Source organism: Herpailurus yagouaroundi, unplaced genomic scaffold, assembly GCF_014898765.1.
Source record: "Herpailurus yagouaroundi ecotype Mexico unplaced genomic scaffold, PumYag 190, whole genome shotgun sequence".
NCBI classification, from domain to species: Eukaryota; Metazoa; Chordata; class Mammalia; order Carnivora; family Felidae; genus Herpailurus; species Herpailurus yagouaroundi.
In genome coordinates this window covers 26173287-26192054 of record NW_024412421.1, presented here as the reverse complement: position 1 = coordinate 26192054, position 18768 = coordinate 26173287, and the positions used below count along the sequence as shown (strand labels likewise).

At 38.6% G+C, this 18768-nt stretch overlaps 1 protein-coding gene across 3 annotated transcripts in view; it reads left to right on the top strand.

Moving 5' to 3' along the window:
• The window catches only part of CFDP1 (craniofacial development protein 1), a 128675-nt gene that overhangs the window by 2293 nt on the left and 107614 nt on the right, over positions 1 to 18768 (top strand). For 2 of the 3 annotated variants that reach the window (XM_040443154.1, XM_040443151.1), the window contains exons 2-4: positions 7017 to 7134; positions 8654 to 8873; positions 9412 to 9539. In XM_040443154.1, the coding sequence (XP_040299088.1) occupies positions 7017 to 7134; positions 8654 to 8873; positions 9412 to 9539 (466 nt within the window). Of the gene's footprint in view, positions 1 to 3708; positions 3815 to 7016; positions 7135 to 8653; positions 8874 to 9411; positions 9540 to 18768 lie in introns of all 3 variants that reach the window. The other variant, XM_040443153.1, reaches the window with a different exon arrangement.

Below are 18768 nucleotides of genomic sequence, written 5' to 3'. Positions count from 1 at the left end.
ATTTCTGCTCATATATGTAAGGTCTCTTTATCTCTAGAAGCTGATAGAACCTTGTCTTTGTTCCTGATTTTTCTGATATTTCACAGCGCTATAACTTGGTAGGAGTCTGTTTTCATCGATTGTGTTTGGCCTCTGGAACTTTTGGGGGGAGGTATTCTCCTTTCTTCATTTTATGTCATTTTTTGGAAAACTCATTATTCAGATGTTGAATCCTATGTTAGATCTTCTGTACTGGCCCTCTAATTTTTATCCCTTGACTATTTTCTAATCCTTGACTTTTTTCCACTTCATGGGAAATTCTCAGTATCTTCAACTCCTGTATTTTTTCCTTTCATATTTTTACATTTGAATAACTTTTTTGTTCCTTGAATAGTCCTTTTTTATAGCATCATGTTCTTGTTTCATAGTGCTGAATCTTAGTGCTCTGTGGATATTAAAACTAATTTAAAATTTTTAATGTTTAACTTACATACAGTAAAATTTAGTCTTTTCAATGTACTGTTCTATCAGTTTTGATAAATGTTTAGAGTTGTGTGACCATCACCAGAATTAACAGTTCCAAGGCCACCCTCACCCTTTCCTCTCCAAATAAAAGAGATTATGAGGGACACCTGGGTAGCTCAGTTGGTTAAGCGTCTGCCTCTTGATTTCTTCTCAGGTCATGATTTCACAGTTCATGGGATCTAGCCCCATGTTGGGCTCTGCACTGACAGTGGAGCCTGCTTCGGATTCTTCCTCTGTTTTTCTTTCTGCCTCTTCACCCACTCACGTGTGTGCTTGTGTTCTCACTCTCTCAAAATAAATAAATTAAAAAGAGAGATCATGATGTCTGTATATAGAAGTCATTTTAGTTTTTCTTTTACAGTAGGTATGCCTTTTGTTTCTTTTGCTTGCCCTTCTGCTCCTGATAAGACTTCAAATATGATGTTGAGTAGGAGCAGTGAGAGTGAACGTCCTTGTTCCCATTTTAAGAGGAAATTATCAGTGTTTCACTAGTATGTTAGCTATACATTACACATGCCTTGTGTGTGTGCTTTAAGCACTTTACAGGGACTAACTCATTACTAGCTCAATCACATAACACTAATGAATATGTGCTGTTCTCCACGTTTTACAGACGAAGGAGTTGAAGCACAGAGAATTAAGCAAATTGCCCAAAGTTGTTCAGCTACAGAGTAGCTGAGGTAAGATTTGAACCCTGGCAGTCTGCATATACTGCTCCTTACAGATGCTTTTTATCAAGTTAAAGAAGTTGCCTTTACTCCTAATTTGCTGAGAAGTGACTTTTGTCATATGCTTTTCCTCTGTTGAAAAGATTATGTGTGATTTTTTTTTTCTGCTAATATGGTGAGTTAGTGATTGATTTTTGAATTTTGAACAGCCTTTTCTGGGATAAAACTCACTTGGTCATCATGTACAATTCTTTTAATACATTGCTGAATTTTATTTGTTTATATTTGTTGAGAATTTTCGCATTTGTTTATCAGGGATGTTGGTCTGTAGTTTTCTTTTAATTTCCTTGTCTTGTTTTAGTAGCAGGTATTGCTAGCCTCAGAATGTGACGAAACATTTCTCTAAAGTGATTTTTATTCACCCTATATGTTTGCTTTTGGCTTTACTAGAAGATTTTCAGTGATTCATAGTTGTTCGGCTCAGATTTAAGCATGGGGGACTGAAAAGGTGATGGGGAGCTCTGTCTTTGGACAAGATGTATTCATTTTGTTCTTTATTATCTACAAGGATGTTATTTGCTTCTTACCCTTTTTTTCTTTTTTGTCATAGTAACTGCATGGGATTTGATCTTTTTGTGTGTATGTATAATTTAAAATTTGCTGATCTCTTATCAGTGAGATTGAGCGTCTTTTTACATATGTAAGATCCAGAGTCATGTTTTTCTCCTTATCTGAGCTGTCTGCAACATTTACCCATTTTTAGGATGAAAAATAACCTTATATTACTATAAAAGGACATGAGCTTTGTAAAAAAAATTAGAAAATTCAGGCAGTTAAGCATAAAAAAATAGAATCATTACATTCCCACCACCCAGAGATTATCAGTATTAATCCTTTAGTGAACGCTGGTCTTTTTCTACACTCAGGTGTAGATATTTGTATTTTAACTCCAACCTGAAATCATATTTTTTCATGTTACTTTGTTATCTGCCCTTTTCAGTGAACAGTCTCTCCCTGTCCATTCCAGTAAACATTTGACACATCTTCACATACAGACTTTACTCAAATTTTCCCATTTGACCCAGAGTAGACTGTAGCTTGTTTATTCAAATCAGTTAGGTTCAGCGCTACCCATATCACCTAGTTGTCCCATCTTTTAAATTTGTTTTAATCTAGCATGCTCTGTAATGACATTGATTTGCTTAAGAGATCAAGCAGTGCGTCCTGCAGAATGTCTGTCCTGCAGAATGTCTTCTAGATTTGTTTGGTTGCTCCCTCCTGGTCTTTTAGGCTGTTCCTTTGTCCTTTGAATTTTCTGGAATTCTGAAATTCTGAAATTTCTGCAAGTTAGATCTAAATGCTGGGTGGGTTCAAATGAAGTATTTTTGGCTAGAATGCATCATAGATGACTGTGTGTTTCAAAATGCCTTAACATCAAAGACACACAATCCAGGTTGGTCACCTTAGTTGCAACTTCTGACTCCAGATGATGAGAGTCTGACCCCTCTTTTGTGTAATTGTTTCTTTCCTTTAGGGCGCCTGGGTGGCTTAGTCAGTTAAAGGTCCAGCTTTGGCTCAGGTCGTCATGTGACAGTCCCGTGAGTTCAAGCCTCGCGTTGGGCTCTGTGCTGACAGCTCAGAGCCTGGAGCCTGCTTCGGATTCTGTGTCACCCTCTCTCTCTGCCCCTCCCTTGCTCCTGCTTTGTCTCTCTCTGTCTCAAAAATAAATAAAAACATTAAAAAAATTTTTTAAAAAATAAAAGAAATTGTTTCTTTCCTTCAAACTGAAGAATTCTGTGTCGTAATACACTTAACTGTTAAAACTGTGTGTTTTGAGAACATTACTTGATAATCTTTGCTTAAATTGCTATTATTACAGCGTGAGAAGTGATGTTTTTCTAATTCTGTGGTTTTTCTACATTTTTTAGCTAATGTTCTTCTGTGATGTATTGCTTTCTCTCATCAACTGGGACAGAATAAATGTTTGCTTCATTTTCCTTAATTATTAACTTCCAAAACAGGGAATAATTTTAATAGTAGCTTAAGTAGTACAAATCATTTTTTGTCTTAAAATTTTTTTTTTAATGTTTACTTATTTTTGAGAGAGAGACAGAGTGTGAGCCACGGCGGGGGGGCAGAGAGAGGGAGACACAGAACCCGAAGCAGGCTCCAGGCTCCGAGCTGTCAGCACAGAACCTGATGCGGAGCTTGAACTCACCGACCGAGATCATGACCTGAGCCTAATTGGACACCCAACCAACGGAGCCACCCAGGCATCCCTATTTTTTGTATTTTTTAAAAATATCATAAAGGGTGTACAGATTTTTATTGATTCACTATATGTACTCACACTTGTTCCTTTTAATGCTCAAGTCGTCACTTTGGCCACTAGAAGTTCTTTCAAGCTGGATCTTATATCCTTTAAATGTGACCCATTATTCTTAAGTAACTACCTTGCTTTCTGACACCGCAAGATGTCCCAGTTTCACCTTGTGCTTTCCTTCCCTCATACCTGAAATTGCCTGTTTTTTTCCAGGGAGCCCTTTTCATGATGAGTCATATCAAGGGATATAATCTGGACTCTGAATAGATGCCCATTGCTACCAGAGTGACATTGTTTCTGTGCCATTTCAGTGAACAGAGTAAGAAAATATTTATCTTAAAAAGAGTTAGAGTTCATACTAATGTTTTTTTTTTTTTTTAATTTTTTTTCAACGTTTTTATTTATTTTTGGGACAGAGAGAGACAGAGCATGAACGGGGGAGGGGCAGAGAGAGAGGGAAACACAGAATCGGAAACAGGTTCCAGGCTCTGAGCCATCAGCCCAGAGCCTGACGCGGGGCTCGAACTCACGGACTGCGAGATTGTGACCTGGCTGAAGTCGGACGCTTAACCGACTGCGCCACCCAGGCGCCCCCATACTAATGTTTTTTAAAGATTTTATTTTTAAGTAATCTCTGCACCCAGTGTGGGCCTTGAACTTATAACCCCGAGATCAAGAGTCACATGCTCTACCTGCTGAGCCAGCCAGGTACACCCTCATACTGGTATTTTTAATGCAGTTTTAACATTTGAATTTTCATCTGATTTCTTTGATTTTATAATTGTGCATCATTTCTCTTACTCTGAAGATCTGGATCCCTAACATGATCAGCATAATTGCTTGCTTTAACCTACAACATGAAATAGGTTCAAAATACCAACATTGATGTTACTACACGGAATAGAGTTTTTTGTTTTGTTTTGTTTTTTGTTTTTTTGTTTGTTTTTTGTCTTCACAATGGATCTTGCTAAGGGTGTACAGTCAAAATACTGTGTTTCTGAAGTCCTTGGAATAAATCCTTTCTTTATTAGTTACGTTATTGTTTGGGTGTAGAGTTATTTATTCAAATAAGTATTTGTTTATTCCAACTGTTCTTAATTTAAGGGATTTTCAAAATTCTTCAGAAAGATAAACACAGAATTCTTGCTTTTACCCCTTGCTATCCCACTCTGTTCAACCCTAACCTTACAGGTACCTCTTTTCATTAGTTTTTTTGTTTATCGATTTTTTTTGTTTATCGAGTTTTTTGTTGTTGTTGTTGTTTTGCAAATACAGTGCAGCTAGGTACCTACCTAGCTTGTAGGTTTATGTTTTTTGCTGTAGTGATTTTACTGGGCTTTCAAGGGAAGCAAAATGACATTTGTGTGTTCAGACTGCTGTCTTAGCCTGGAACTCAGTCCTTTGTTCATGAAGCACTTTCACCTGTCACTTGGGGTCGCATGCACATTCTGCACATGAGAATGCCCACGTGATGGGCTGCTTCTCATCAGCTTTGTTCTGCTATTGTATTTGTAGTTTTCAAGAGTTTTTAAAGTTTTTTTTTAATGTTTGTTTATTTATTTTTAATATAATTTATTGACATTGGTTTCCATACGACACCCAGTGCTCATCCCAACAAGTGCCTTCCTCGATGCCCATCACCCACTTTCCCCTCTCCCCCACCCCCCATCAACCCTCAGTTTATTTTTCAGAGTGAGAGAGAGCATGGATGCATGCAAGCAGGGGAGGAGCAGAAAGAGAAGGAGGGAGAGAGTTCTAAGCTGGCTCTGCTCTGTCGTACTGTGAGATCATGACCTGAGCCAAAGTCGGACACTCAACTGACTGAGCCACCCAGGAATCCCTAGGTTTTTTTAAAGTGTTTTGAAAAATGCCCAAGTCATTATGTCGTGATGGGAATACGTTCTTTTATCTTTTTGAAGATTTTATAAAGGCTTTTTTTTTTCTTACTGTGTTATCTCTGAATGACTTTCATGTTTTCAGTCTTGCCTTTCATATTGGAGTCTTTCCTCAAATGTTTGGTGGTCCTTGGTTCTTTGTGAATGAAATATTTAAAAGCTGATTGGATGTACAGGAATATTTAAAACAGTACTATTTGTAATAGTCCCAAACTGGAAACAACCTCACTGTTCATCAACAGGAGAATGGATAAATACATCATGGTCCAGTCATGCGGTGAAACACTACTTCAGAATGGGAGTGAATAAACTGAGCTACAGTAGGTGACCTACACACAGCATGTTGAGTGAGAGAAGCTGGACCCTCAGGAGTCAAATTGTAGGCTTCTGTTTGTTTAAGGGTGGAAACCAGGCAAACCTGATCTGTGATGTTAGGAGTCACGATGGTCCTTGGGACAGGGTGGTGGCCAATGCCCGGAACAGGGCACAAGGGGCCTTCTGGGATGCTGGTTCGTGTTCTGGTTTTTGAGCTAGGTCTGGTTATACAAGTGTGTTCTCTTTGTGTAATTTCATTGAGCTGTACAGTAGATTTGTGTGCTTTTCAGTGTGTGTGTTATGCTTCAAATAAAAGTTTACATGAAGTAAAAAAGAAAACTACTTGAATCTCCATATGGATAGGATTTATTGACTGATGCCTATAGAGCGTGGTCATCCTGGGCATCCAGGTAACACCTTCTCGTTGGGAACCCCTGAATGTCAGTGTCTGAGGATGGGAACTGGACTTTTTTTTTTTTTTTTAATGTTTATTTACTGAGAGAACGTGTGCACGTGTGAGCAGGGGAAAAGCACAGAGGGAGAGAGAGAATCCCAAGCAGGCTCTGAGCCAGAACACGGGGCTCAATCCATGAACTGTGGGATCGTGACCTGAGTTGAAATCAAGAGTTGGACACTAACTGACTGAGCTGCCTAGACATCCTAGACATGTTTGTTCTTTCTGCTGTGTCTACCTGGAAGTCTTTAGGCCTCTTTTTTGTCAAGGTCTCTTTTGATTACTTTTTTTTTTTTTTTTTTTTTTTTGAGAGACAGAGACAGAGCACAAGTGGGGGAGAGGCAGAGGGAAATGGAGACACAGAATCTGAAGTAGGTTTCAGGCTGTGAGCTGTCAGCACAGAGCCCAACATGGGGCTCGAATCCACTAACTGTGAGATGACCTGAGCTGAAGTCAGACGCTTAACCTACTGAGCCACCCAGGTGCCCCTCTTTTGATTACTTTTGAAAGATACCCAAGTTGTGGTGGGAACAGTAATTTCTTCTTTGAACAGTCCAGTAGTAGAATTGGAATTTCTATTCATTCATTCATTCATTCATTCATTCAGCAAAGACATAACAAACCAGATCTGTGTCCTCATGGTGTGGAGAGCATAACAGATATTGCAAACATCAAATATAAGCAGGTTGACTTATGGAGGGAAATATGGATGATCTGGAGGCCTAGAATAGGGAAGACTTCCCTAAGGAAATGATATTTCAGTTAGACCAAGAACAGAGGAAACTACTAGACTTTATTTTTAATGAAAATGTCTTGTCTCGATGTGTCTGACCACCCTATTATGTGTGTGATTTCAGGTGGAGAGTATAGTGAAGATGATGTAAATGAATTAGTGAAGGAAGATGAAGTGGATGGTGAAGAGCAGACACAGAAAACCAAAGGGAAAAAAAGAAAGGCTCAGAGCATTCCATCCAGGTGATGCTGCCCTCAAGGCCCTTGGAAGTCAGGGGCTGTTGTCACAGCTTTCCTGATGGCTGGGATTGGTCTGATGAGTTCTTACTACCAGGGTTTCTTATCTTTGTCTTTCCAAGGGAAACATTTGGTGACATTTAGGATTAAACACAAAAGACCCCACAAAACAAAGAGTGGCATCCTCTGTGTATGGTTTCTTGTTTTCACTGTCTCACATCTTGCGGGTGATAGCACAGCAGTACAGTTACCTATACCTTCTTCTTTTTAGTGACTGCATAGTGTTACATTAGGTGGTTACACCTTGTTTTAAGCATTCCCTTATTGAAGGGCATTTAGGTTATACCTTGTCTTTCCTACAGCAAACAAGACTGCAGTGAGTATTCTTTGTTACATCTTTTTGTACAGGTACAAGTATATCTGTGAAACAGATCTGTAGAAGTAGAATCGTTTGATCCAGGGTTTGTACAGTAAAAAAAAATTTTTAATAAATATTAGCAAATTGCATTCCATAGGCCTGCTACTGAATTACACCCCCGCCACCACCAAATTATGAAAATTTTGACAGGCTATTTAGCTCAGATAAGAGAATCTTCCATAGAAATCTTTTATCTCTCTTTGATTAGTATTTATATCTTTTTGGGCATTGAAGCAAAAAAGTAGATTATTATTTATAAAAAAGGAAAAAAGAATTTTCTTTTTTTTTTTTTTTTTTAATTTTTTTTTTCAATGTTTATTTATTTTGGGGACAGAGAGAGACAGAGCATGAACGGGGGAGGGGCAGAGAGAGAGGGAGACACAGAATCGGAAACAGGCTCCAGGCTCTGAGCCATCAGCCCAGAGCCCGACGCGGGGCTCGAACTCACGGACCGCGAGATCGTGACCTGGCTGAAGTCGGACGCTTAACCGACTGTGCCACCCAGGCGCCCCGAGAAAAGAATTTTCATAATGAAAATTGAAGTCAGAATAGTCTAAGAAGCAATTCACTCTTTTAGGTCTTGGGCCCAGTTCTCTGGTCCTTGAGTTTTTCTGTATGCCAGCTTTCATATTTTCAGAAAGTGGGAAAAAACATGGATTTTTTTTTTTTTTTTTTTTTTTTACCTCCTGAGAACTCTAGGAAGAAACAGTGCCAATAAATTTGATGCTCTCCTCAATAGAACGTGTTCTCCAATTGGGTATATGTTCTTGGAACACACTTCCTGGACAGATTGATTCTGTGAGGTGATTTTGGGTGTTTTCTTCGTGAAAATAGCTGGTCCTGATTTAGAAGTAAATCACTATATTTTGAGTCTCAGTGTTTGGGGAAATTACTAACTGTATGAGCTCAATTCTTTCCTTCCACAGAATCTCAGCTTACCTCCCCTGCCTTCCCCAGGGGGGTGGTGGGGTGTTAATCAGTAGTCCTCAGATTTTAAAGTTTTCTCGGATTTGCAACGGTATGTTTGGAATCGAGGAGGGGATAGCTGAAATAATTTCACATTATCTGTCTTGTCTTTCCTTTTCCTCGTGACTGTTGGTGATTTAGGAAGAGAAAACAAGGTGGCCTCTCATTAGCAGAAGAGGACGAGGAGGACGCCAACCAGGACTCCGAGGGAAGTAGCAGTGAGGACGGAGATGCAGCTGCGGAGCAGGAAAAGGACATTGGCTCAGACGACGCAAGGAGGAAGAAGGAGGATGAGCTCTGGGCCAGCTTCCTCAACGATGTAGGACCAAAGCCAAAAGTGCCCCCAAATACACAAGTTAAAGTAAGTCGATAGCCAAACGAGGTGTAGACTTTCCGGAAATACCCTAAGTTCCCCGGATAGACTTTTATTTCCAAACTGAGATTTGATGCTTACAGCAGAAGTCAGACCAGATGCCTTTTTTTTTTTCCTTTTTTCCATTTATTTATTTTTGAGAGATTGAGAGAGGCAAACTGCAAGTGGGGGAGGGGCAGAGAGAGAGGGAGACACAGAATCCAAAGCAGGCTCCAAGCTGACAGCACAGAGCCCAATGCAGGGCTTGAACTCACAAACTGTGAGATCATGAGCTGAAGTTGAACGCTCAACTGACTGAGCCACCCAGGCACCCCGTGACCGGATGCCTTTTAAAAAGAATTCTAAGCAAAAAGCAAAGCATTCCCTATGGTAGAAAAAGCAAGCCTTTCTAATCAAATACATTTCCAGTAGGTCTTCAGTTTGGAGGTGAAACATTTCAGAATAGCCCAAAATAGCATGTTGGGATGGTTCTTTTAGGTTTCATCCTTATGTGAAACTGTGATAGTATCTCTTACCTTTTTCATAGAGTGGAGGGAAGACTGAAGGGACGAGTTCAAGTAAATTGTTGGTCAGAGCAGAAGAGCTGGAGAAACCTAAAGAAACTGAAAAAGTTAAAATCACCAAGGTGTTTGATTTTGCTGGTGAAGAAGTCAGGTAAGGTGACCGTTACAGACTTTGAAACTAGTTTGTTTAAAAATGAGCATCTTTCTGAATGGTGTTAGACATCTGGCTTCATTCTACTCTATCATCATAATATTTTGGAAGAGTTTTGTTTTCCACTGCAGGAAAGTGGTGGTTCCATGAATTATCAGGGAACATGATGTAGTTGTAGGTATTGTGAAGTGTCTGAGAGAAAAAAAAAAAAAAGAGTTAAGTATTTGGTTCCACTTATTGCCATGCCTTGTGACTTTGGCTGAGTCATTTTTCGCAAGAGTCATTTCTCCCATTTTCTCCCCAAAATTCATATTGGAAAAAAGAATTTGGCATTATTAGTTTTATAAATTGTGTGGAGCAGAACTTTTTATTTTTTTAAAAATAGTTTTCCCCAACTTCTGAAAGATTTCACACAGCATTATGCTACAAGAATTAGTATTACAATGAGTACCCGTATACCTATTATACACATTCACCACTTGTTAATGTGTGGCGTCTGTCTCCATCATCTAGATCTGTATTATTGTCTTTTTGTTTTGGCTGAACCATTTGAGAATTGCTTGTAGTCATCATGATGCTTCACTCTTAAATATGTCTGCACAGTTTCCTAAGAACGCGGGCATTCTTCATGGTATAACATAACTGTTACATCCACTAAATTTCACATTAATGCACATTATTATCTAAATCTGTGGTGAAGGATGCTGATTTACAATTTTCAACTTGCTGCAGACCAATACTCTTATAAAACACAATAAAAAGGAATTGCTAGAAAAATAAATTTAAAAGATAGAGAAAATACAAGCCCAAATTTTTAACAATGAGATTCAACAGATACAAATATACATTTCAATAAATATAGTCTAAATGAACATCAGATAGGAATAGGAAGAGATTTATATAGTTCTGCATGCTGTTTATTGAAGGTGGGAGTATAAATAATTAGTACAGGGAATCACTGTTCTGTTTATACGTTTACATTATTCTATAATAAAAACAAAACAAAAAACCAGGAGTAAAATATCAGTTCTCAATACTTAACATCTAGATGCACACCTTGAATACATACTTGTATATATTAATTTTTAGTTTTTAATGTGACAAAATAGCTCATTTCTTTGTTAATTTACTGTGTCTATGATGGATACATGATCGCACTACTGGAGGATAATGGATATGTAAATTCTGTGGGTTTTTTTTTTTTATGTTTAATTTTGAGAGAGAGAGAGACAGCGTGAGTGGGGTAGGAGCAGAGAGAGAGGGAGACACAGAATCCGAAGCAGACTCTAGGCTCTGAGGTGTCAGCATAGAGCCCGACGCAAGTTTTGAACCCACATACTGTGAGATCATGGCCTGAGCCGAAGTTGGACGCTTAACCGACTGAGCCACCCAGGCGCCCTGTCTTTCTTTCTTTTTCTTAATAATCCTCATCATAAACCCATCTCACAGATATTCTCGTGAGGATGGAAATACAGATTTTAAAACTGTTTCAGTTAAGTTCAAGATTTTTATTTTTACTTTTATACAGAATGAAGTCAGTGATACTGTATTTTCAAAGTTTATCTTTAATGCTTCATCAGTAGCCGATTCCAACAATTTGTCCTGTCAGGTTATAATTAAATTTAAGTTATATTTCAGTGGAAAACAGGAATTCTGTATGCATGAATTCCCTGTGTCTGGCTATTCTTTTGACAGAAAATGGAATTCAGAACTTTTAGTGAGACATGTTAATCTGTAGAAACTCTGTTCTTCCAGGCTTCTGGCTTTCGTTTTTATTTATAATTTATTTGCTACTGAAATCATGTTGAATCATTTCCTTGCATGGAAGTACTAAGATTATTAAAAATACAAAAGGTCAGACAAATAAGCCAAGTTATACTGTCTGATTGAGATCTTTAAAATTGGAGGCCAACTGGTGTTTTTCTTTTAAAGACACTAAGTTTATTCTGAAGCTCATCTTGTCAACAGCATTTTTCTCTTTCATAACCATTGTACCTCAGCACGCGATATAACATATGTACATTTCCGGTCAGCTTTCAGCTTAACACATATAAAGACAGGCATTGAAAAAATGTAGTGCATTAGCCTTACATAATTTACAATTTTTACTGCTGTACTAAGAACAGTGGAGTTGTTTGTTTTGGTGGCAGAATTTTTCTCATTGAAGGAAGCAGTGTGTTAATTTTATGTTCTAGCACAAGCTCCTTAATCTAATCTGTTCTCCTGTCTTGCAGCTGTGCCATTAGAACATACTCTTCGATACACTTAAATTCCAAATCACATTGTTAACAGTGCAATCTTAGTTTTATTATACAGATTGGTGTCAGTTAATGTTTGTCAACCAGAAACTGATAAAAGAATCCTTTGCATCACTCTCATGTTTAAATCACACATGTATCATAATTTTCATGTTAATAATAACCTGGCATTCTTCAAATGCATTGAAAAAACATTTTGCTAACTTTATTATCATTCTCACTATCATAAGCTAGATCTTGAAGCCTTCAAGCTGTGGTGTTATTGGAAAGTTGTACTTGAATCACCTTCTTTATCACAGATTCACCAAGCTTTCCAAGCAGACGTCTTTCATAAAGTCTGACTGATGTCTTGGCGGTGGCTCATTCTTCTTTAGTTAACCAAAAGTGCTTCTTTCTCGGAGGACTGCAATACACTAATTAACGTTAATGTATGGAATTTGGCACCTGTTTCTATTGGCTTTTTACGTCAGTACTCTTTCTTTCAAAGAATTCTTTTGATTTTGGATTTATGATTTGTATATAAATACCAATGAAGTTTTGATGAATTCGTTGCCTCATTAGCCAGAACATCTGCAAAGAGCTCACTATGGTTTTAGCACTACATGATCAAAAACCAAACTCCTTGTATGAGTGCTCATAAAGTAAAAGCAGTTTGACCTTCCATTGGCCTTGTTTCTTTGGAATTGCTTCCATCATCACGTGGTTTACTACTGCTGCATTCAGAAAAGCTTTGTTTTCTTTAGAGAAATACCCAGGGAGGCTTGTTTTGCCATCACTACATTAGGATTAAGAAAATAATACTGATTTTACTTTCTTAATTTAATTATTAAAAAAAAATTTTTTTAAGGTTTATTCATTTTTCAGAGAAAGAGAAAGCCTGAGTGGGGGGAGGGGCAGAGAGAGAGGGAGACAAAAAAATCTGAAGCAGACTCCAGGCTCTGAGCTGTCAGCACAGAGCCCGAAGCGGGCCTCGAACCCACGAACTGTGAGATCAAGACCTGAGCCAAAGTTGGACGCTTAACTGACTGAGCCATCCAGGGGCCCCGTCTTAATTTAATTTTAAACTATAAACTTAAAAAGTCACACTCGGTTAACAATTAGAATGATTGTAAAAATAATTTATAAAAATAAATGCTTATGTTTTATCACATTTTGGGGTTTTGATAAAATAACCCTAAACTATCACACGCATTATAGCGTTGCACTGTGTGTGACTAATACACTGTCACATGTGACCACCTTGCGAGTTTGACAGTATCCAAATTGTTCTGTATTCATTGAGTCCACTAGTCGTGTCTTGAATATTGTGACATTGTCAGATTGCTAAACAAATTTTCAAATACTTACATTTTCTGTACCCATCTTGTATTGGACCAATAACAATTAGTTTTGTAGCCCACATTTTAAGTAGCTCTATATGCAATACTACTCAAGTTTTTTACCAGTTTTTCCAATGATAAATTCTTTTATAGCTGTATTTCTTGTTCAAGTCCAATATCTAATCCAAGATTACACTCTGCATTTAGTATTTTTAGTCTTTTCTTGTTAAGCCCTTTTTTTAAGCCTTTCATTTAAGTATTTCGTGACACTGGTATATAGAGTTGACCCTTGGACAACACAGGTTTGAACTACATGGGTCTATTTGTAAGTAGATTTTTGTTTCCACTAAATACAGCACAGTACCATAAATGTATTTTCCTTATGATTTTCTTAGTAACATTTTCTTTTCTCTAGCTTAGTGTATTGTAAGAATACAGTATGTAATACATATGCAAATTGTGTGTTAATTGTTTATGTTATCAGTAAGGTGTCTAGTTAACAGTAGCCTTTTAATGGTTAAGTTGGGGGCAGTCAAAAGTTACATGTGGATTTTGGACTATGTGGTGGGCAGGTGGCAGCACCCCTAACTGCTCCTTTTTCAAGGGTCGATTGTATGTTTTTTTGTTTTTGTTTCTTAATGTTTGTTTATTTTTGTGAGTGACAAACAGAGCGCAAGCCGGGGAGGGCAGAGAGAGAGGGGAACACAGAATCTAAGGCAGGCTCCACGCTCTGAGCTGTCAGCACAGAGCCCGACGCAGAGCTCAAACTCACGAACTGTGAGATCATGACCTGAGTGGATGCCAGACGCTTAACTGACTGAGCTACCCAGGCGCCCCAGCAATTGTATGTTTTTAAGAGTCCATCTGTTTTGCAGGATGGTCCTTAGTTTGGAATTTTGCATAGTTTACTCATGATAGGCTTCAGATTCGTCACCTAGACAAAAATGCTAGGTGATGTTTTTCTTCCTAGTACATCAATAACAGTAAGTTAGACCACTTAGGCAATATCTATCAGAATTCTCCATTGTAAAGACACTCATTTCCCTGATAATCATTTTGGGATCCATTAGATAATTCTTGATGATGTGAATTAGTAATGTTATTTTGCTGTCAGAAATCACACTGGAAACTATATATAGAGTTCTCCAGTAGAGGGTAGCAGAACACTGACAGTAAGCCTTTAATGGTTTGGAAATCGTACAAAATAATGCAGAAAGTGTTTGATACACCATTAGGAATATATAAAAAGTTTTAGAACTCTTTCTTGGCTTGTATTATTTCCCATGTGTCATATAGGGTAACCAGGAAAGATTTACAGCTTTATGATCAGCCCTACACAGGGAGTAAGAAAAGCTGGTAAATAACTGTTGTTATGAGAAATCATTAAATTTTCTGATCAAATAAATTTTGTGAATGTATTAGTATTTATATATATTTTTTTTTAATTTTTTTTTTTCAATGTTTATTTATTTTTGGGATAGAGAGAGACAGAGCATGAACGGGGGAGGGGCAGAGAGAGAGGGAGACACAGAATCGGAAACAGGCTCCAGGCTCTGAGCCATCAGCCCAGAGCCTGACGCGGGGCTCGAACTCACGGACCGCGAGATCGTGACCTGGCTGAAGTCGGACGCTTAACCGACTGCGCCACCCAGGCGCCCCTAGTATTTATATTAATGACACAAATTTCCTATTTCATTTTGTAAAGTAAGGGGATGGGAATTTTAAGTACTGGATAGGTATTTGGGAATCTGCTATTTCTATCATTTGTCAGAAGAGGGCAGCATGATGTCTTTTAAAAAAAAAGAAACAAAGAAATTGCTCAGGGAAGCACCTTTTTTCCCCCCTACAAATGTATACATTCTCATGTATACATTTCATATTCAGAAGTAATGTACATTTTTTACTTAAAAAATGTATATTGCAGAGATACGTAATGGGACAAGCAAACGTTCTCTATAACTCCTTCCTCCTAAAGAAAATAAAACCCTGTTAATAATTGGCATTTGGCAGGATTTTTTTTAACTTAGATTATTTATACTTAAAATTTAGGTATTGTAAGAAGTCCTCACATAGGAATTTGGGAGGCCTGAATTATAATTGACAGCCAGATGCAAACCTGACATATGGATTTGAGCATATCTTTTAATCCCTTGATGTCATTATTCTGCTTTTTCTTTTTCCCTTTGTATCAAGTGAAGAGCATTACTGCATCTAAGAAATGTGAGAAAGAGCTAGTGATGACTGTAAGAATTTGTAAGTATAAGCATAAGGTAGTGTTAGCACAAAGTTAGTTTTTTATGTTTAATTATGTCTTAATGATTAAGCTTTGGATTTTTATCTTTTTGTTTAGTTTTCTTTGCCCTTGAAAAATGTGTAGCTTGTAATCCTTTAGGAATGAGGAAAAATTGTTTGTTTGTTTTTTAATGTTTATTTATTTATTTTTGAGAGAGAGGCAAAGCACCAGTGGGGGAGGCAGAGTGAGAGAGAGTGACAGAGTGAGAGAGAGAGAGAGAGAGAGAGAGAGAGAGAGAGAGATTGATTGATTGATTCATTCTGAAGCATGCTTCAGGCTCTGAGCTGTAGCACAGAGCTTGATGTGGGGCTCGAACTCAACAAGTCTCGAGATCATGACCTGAGCGGAAGTCGGACATTTAACTGACTCAGCCACCCAGGCACCCCAGGAAAATAGTAGTTTTTATTCTTCTGTATCACATAACCAGCTGAGCCAGTTAGCTCAGACTTTCCCAAATGATTCACCTTTTGGAAAAGGCCAGTCATGGAAAGTTTCTGCCTAAATAAAGACTTTTTAGGAAGTTCTGAGGAAGTGAAATGAAGTTAAAATGACATTTCTGCTGATAACGCTTGAACTGACTATTGCTAATAGTGGGTGTTTCCTGTCAGGGTTCCCTCTTGTATATTTGAAGTGGTCTATAATTTAACTGTTGTCCTTTTTTTTTTTTTAAGATTATTTAATTTTTTTTAATGTTTATTTTTGAGACACAGAGACAGCATGAGTGGTGAGGGGCAGAGAGAGAGAGAGAGAGAGAGAGAGAGAGACCCAGAATTTGAAGCTCCAGGCTCTGAGCTGTTAGCACAGAGCCTGACACGGGGCTCGAACTCACGAACCATGAGATCATGACCTGAGATGAAGTCAGACGCTTAACTAACTGAGCCACCCAGGTGCCCCTATTTATTTGTTTTAAGACAGTTTGTGTATGCAAGCTGTGGAGGGGCAGAGAAAGAGAGAATCCCAAGCAGGCTCCCTGGCTGTCAATGTAGAGCCTGTTAGGGGCTTGGCCTCTGAGGATCATGACCTGAGCGGAGACCCAGAATTGGATGCTTAACTGACTGAGCCAACCAGGCACCCCTAACTGTTCTCTTCCTTGAAGAAGATATTTTGAGAGCTGAAGTTCTTACTGATTATTAAAAATGGATTTCTTCTAGGGGCACGTGGGTGGCTTAGTGAGTTAAGCATCTGACTTTGGCTCAGGTCATGATCTCGCCATTCACGAGTTCGAGCCCCACGTCAGGCTCTGTGCTGACATCTAGGAGCCTGGAGCCTGCTTCAGATCTTGTGTCTCCCTCTCTCTGCGCCTCCCCCATTTGTGCTCTGTCTCTCTCTGTGAAAAATAAACATTAAAAAGAATTTAAAAAAAAATGGATTTCTTCCAGACATAACTATCAATGAAGAGTAAAAGTCTGCTTATGTTTTTTCTTGTTGATTCCTAAAGTCCCTGAGAGAAACATAACAGTTTATAGATGTCATTTTTTTGTGACTGTGGAAAGGACCTTGGCATTAAGAAACTAACAGAGATACTCCCATAGGCTCTGCTTTTTTCATGGTTTCTTTGTGGAACTTACTATATATCCTGTGTTGTCATGATTTATTTCATGGTTGGCTGTCCTGATGGACTGTGAGCCCCTAAAGGGCAGAGACTATGCATATATTTTTATTTATACGTTCCATATCTAACACAGCTCCTGGATCTAGGGTCTAGGTTGCTTTTCAGAAACTGTTGACCAAATTGCTTTAGGCAGCCGCGGCAAGAGCTTTGTCATGCTGTGGTAAAACAAGTGAACAAAACAAAACATGCTTTGCATAAAGGCTTCTTTTACTTTCCTTATAGCTTGGACCGCTTGATCTTCATCTGTTATTGTGCACATTCTAAGATCTTACAGTGATGTGCCTTGATGTGGATCTTAAAATTTGCGATGTCAGCTATGCTGTGGGAAGTCAGTAGTAAAGTTTCTTCTTTTGTTGACAACCTCTAACGTATTTTCTCTTTTTCTGAAATTCCTATTCAGTTGATAATAATCATGAAACTATGCTAGGCTATGCTGTGGAAACAAACCCAGAAACTCAGCAGCTTAACACAGTACAGTTGACCCTTTGAACAGCACAGGTTTGAAGTGGGTCCGCTTCAGTGTGTATTTTTTCTTGTGTAATTTTTGTAATATTTTTTTCTCTTTAGCTTACTTTATTATAAGAAAATGGTGTAATACTTACACAAAATGTGTGAAATCGTTTGTGTTATCAGTAAGGCCTCCTACCAACAGTAGGCTATTAGTAGTTAAGTTTGGGGAAGTAAGAGCTTATACGCATATTTTCAGGTGTGTGGGGGGTCGGTGCTCCTAACCCCATGTTGTTTGAGGGTCAGCTCTATATACATATTTCTTACTGGTGCCAAGTCCAGTCCACGTGGGCAGCCCTCCATCCTGTAACTAACTCAGCCGTGTGGAGCTTTCGAGGTTGCTGTGGTAAGGGAAGAGTGAATAAATAGATTTTCATTTAATTACCCTGTTTTCACAATGAGACTTCAGCCCTTCCCAATGAGTTTGGAAATTCTGTGGTTTTCATTTCTCCAACGAGTAATGGGGTTTTGCCAGGTTGGATGGGGGACAGCATATGGTATGAGGTTCAAGAAGGGGGTCTGGCATCTAGTTGCTCCTGATACAGACTTGCAACTCATGTTAGCCCTGCTCCTCTCCTTCTCCCTTCAAAGGTTCCTGGTATTTCAATTTACTGAGCCATTCTGGAATAGCATAGTACAAATCGGCTTGCTTGTTCGCCGTTCCGTATGGCTATAGGCTTAGGTCAGAGAAAACAAAAACCAAAGCCAATTTCTACTTGTTTCTTTACTTTCTACCTTTAGAAAATTTGAGTGGCATCTTTTTTCTGTTGCATCTTTTCATCGTATCCTTGTGTAATTTTGCCCTTTGTAAATTTATTTACCACTGTGTAGTAGGGAGTGGAGAATCAAGTGTGTGTTCAGACCATCATTTCTAAGTGCAAGTATCTGCTTGTTCCTTAAAAAAAATTTTTTTAATGTTTATTTTTGAGAGAGGAAGAGAAGATGAGTGGGGGGAGGGCAGAGAGAGAGGGAGACACAGAATCCGAAGCAGGCTCCAGGCTCTGAGCTGTCAGCACAGAGCCCACTATGGGGCTCGAACCCACGAGCCGTGAGATCATGACCTGAGTGGAAGTCAGACGCTTTACCGACTGAGCCACCCAGGCGTGCTGAGTATCCACTTGTTCTTAATGAGCTATCTCAGGTCTGCCCCCAGATTCTACCCAGGGCAAGGAGATGCAAAGCAACTCTTTTTAGTCCAGTACCCTGGGACTCTGCATTAAGGTTTAGGTTTGGGTGTGGG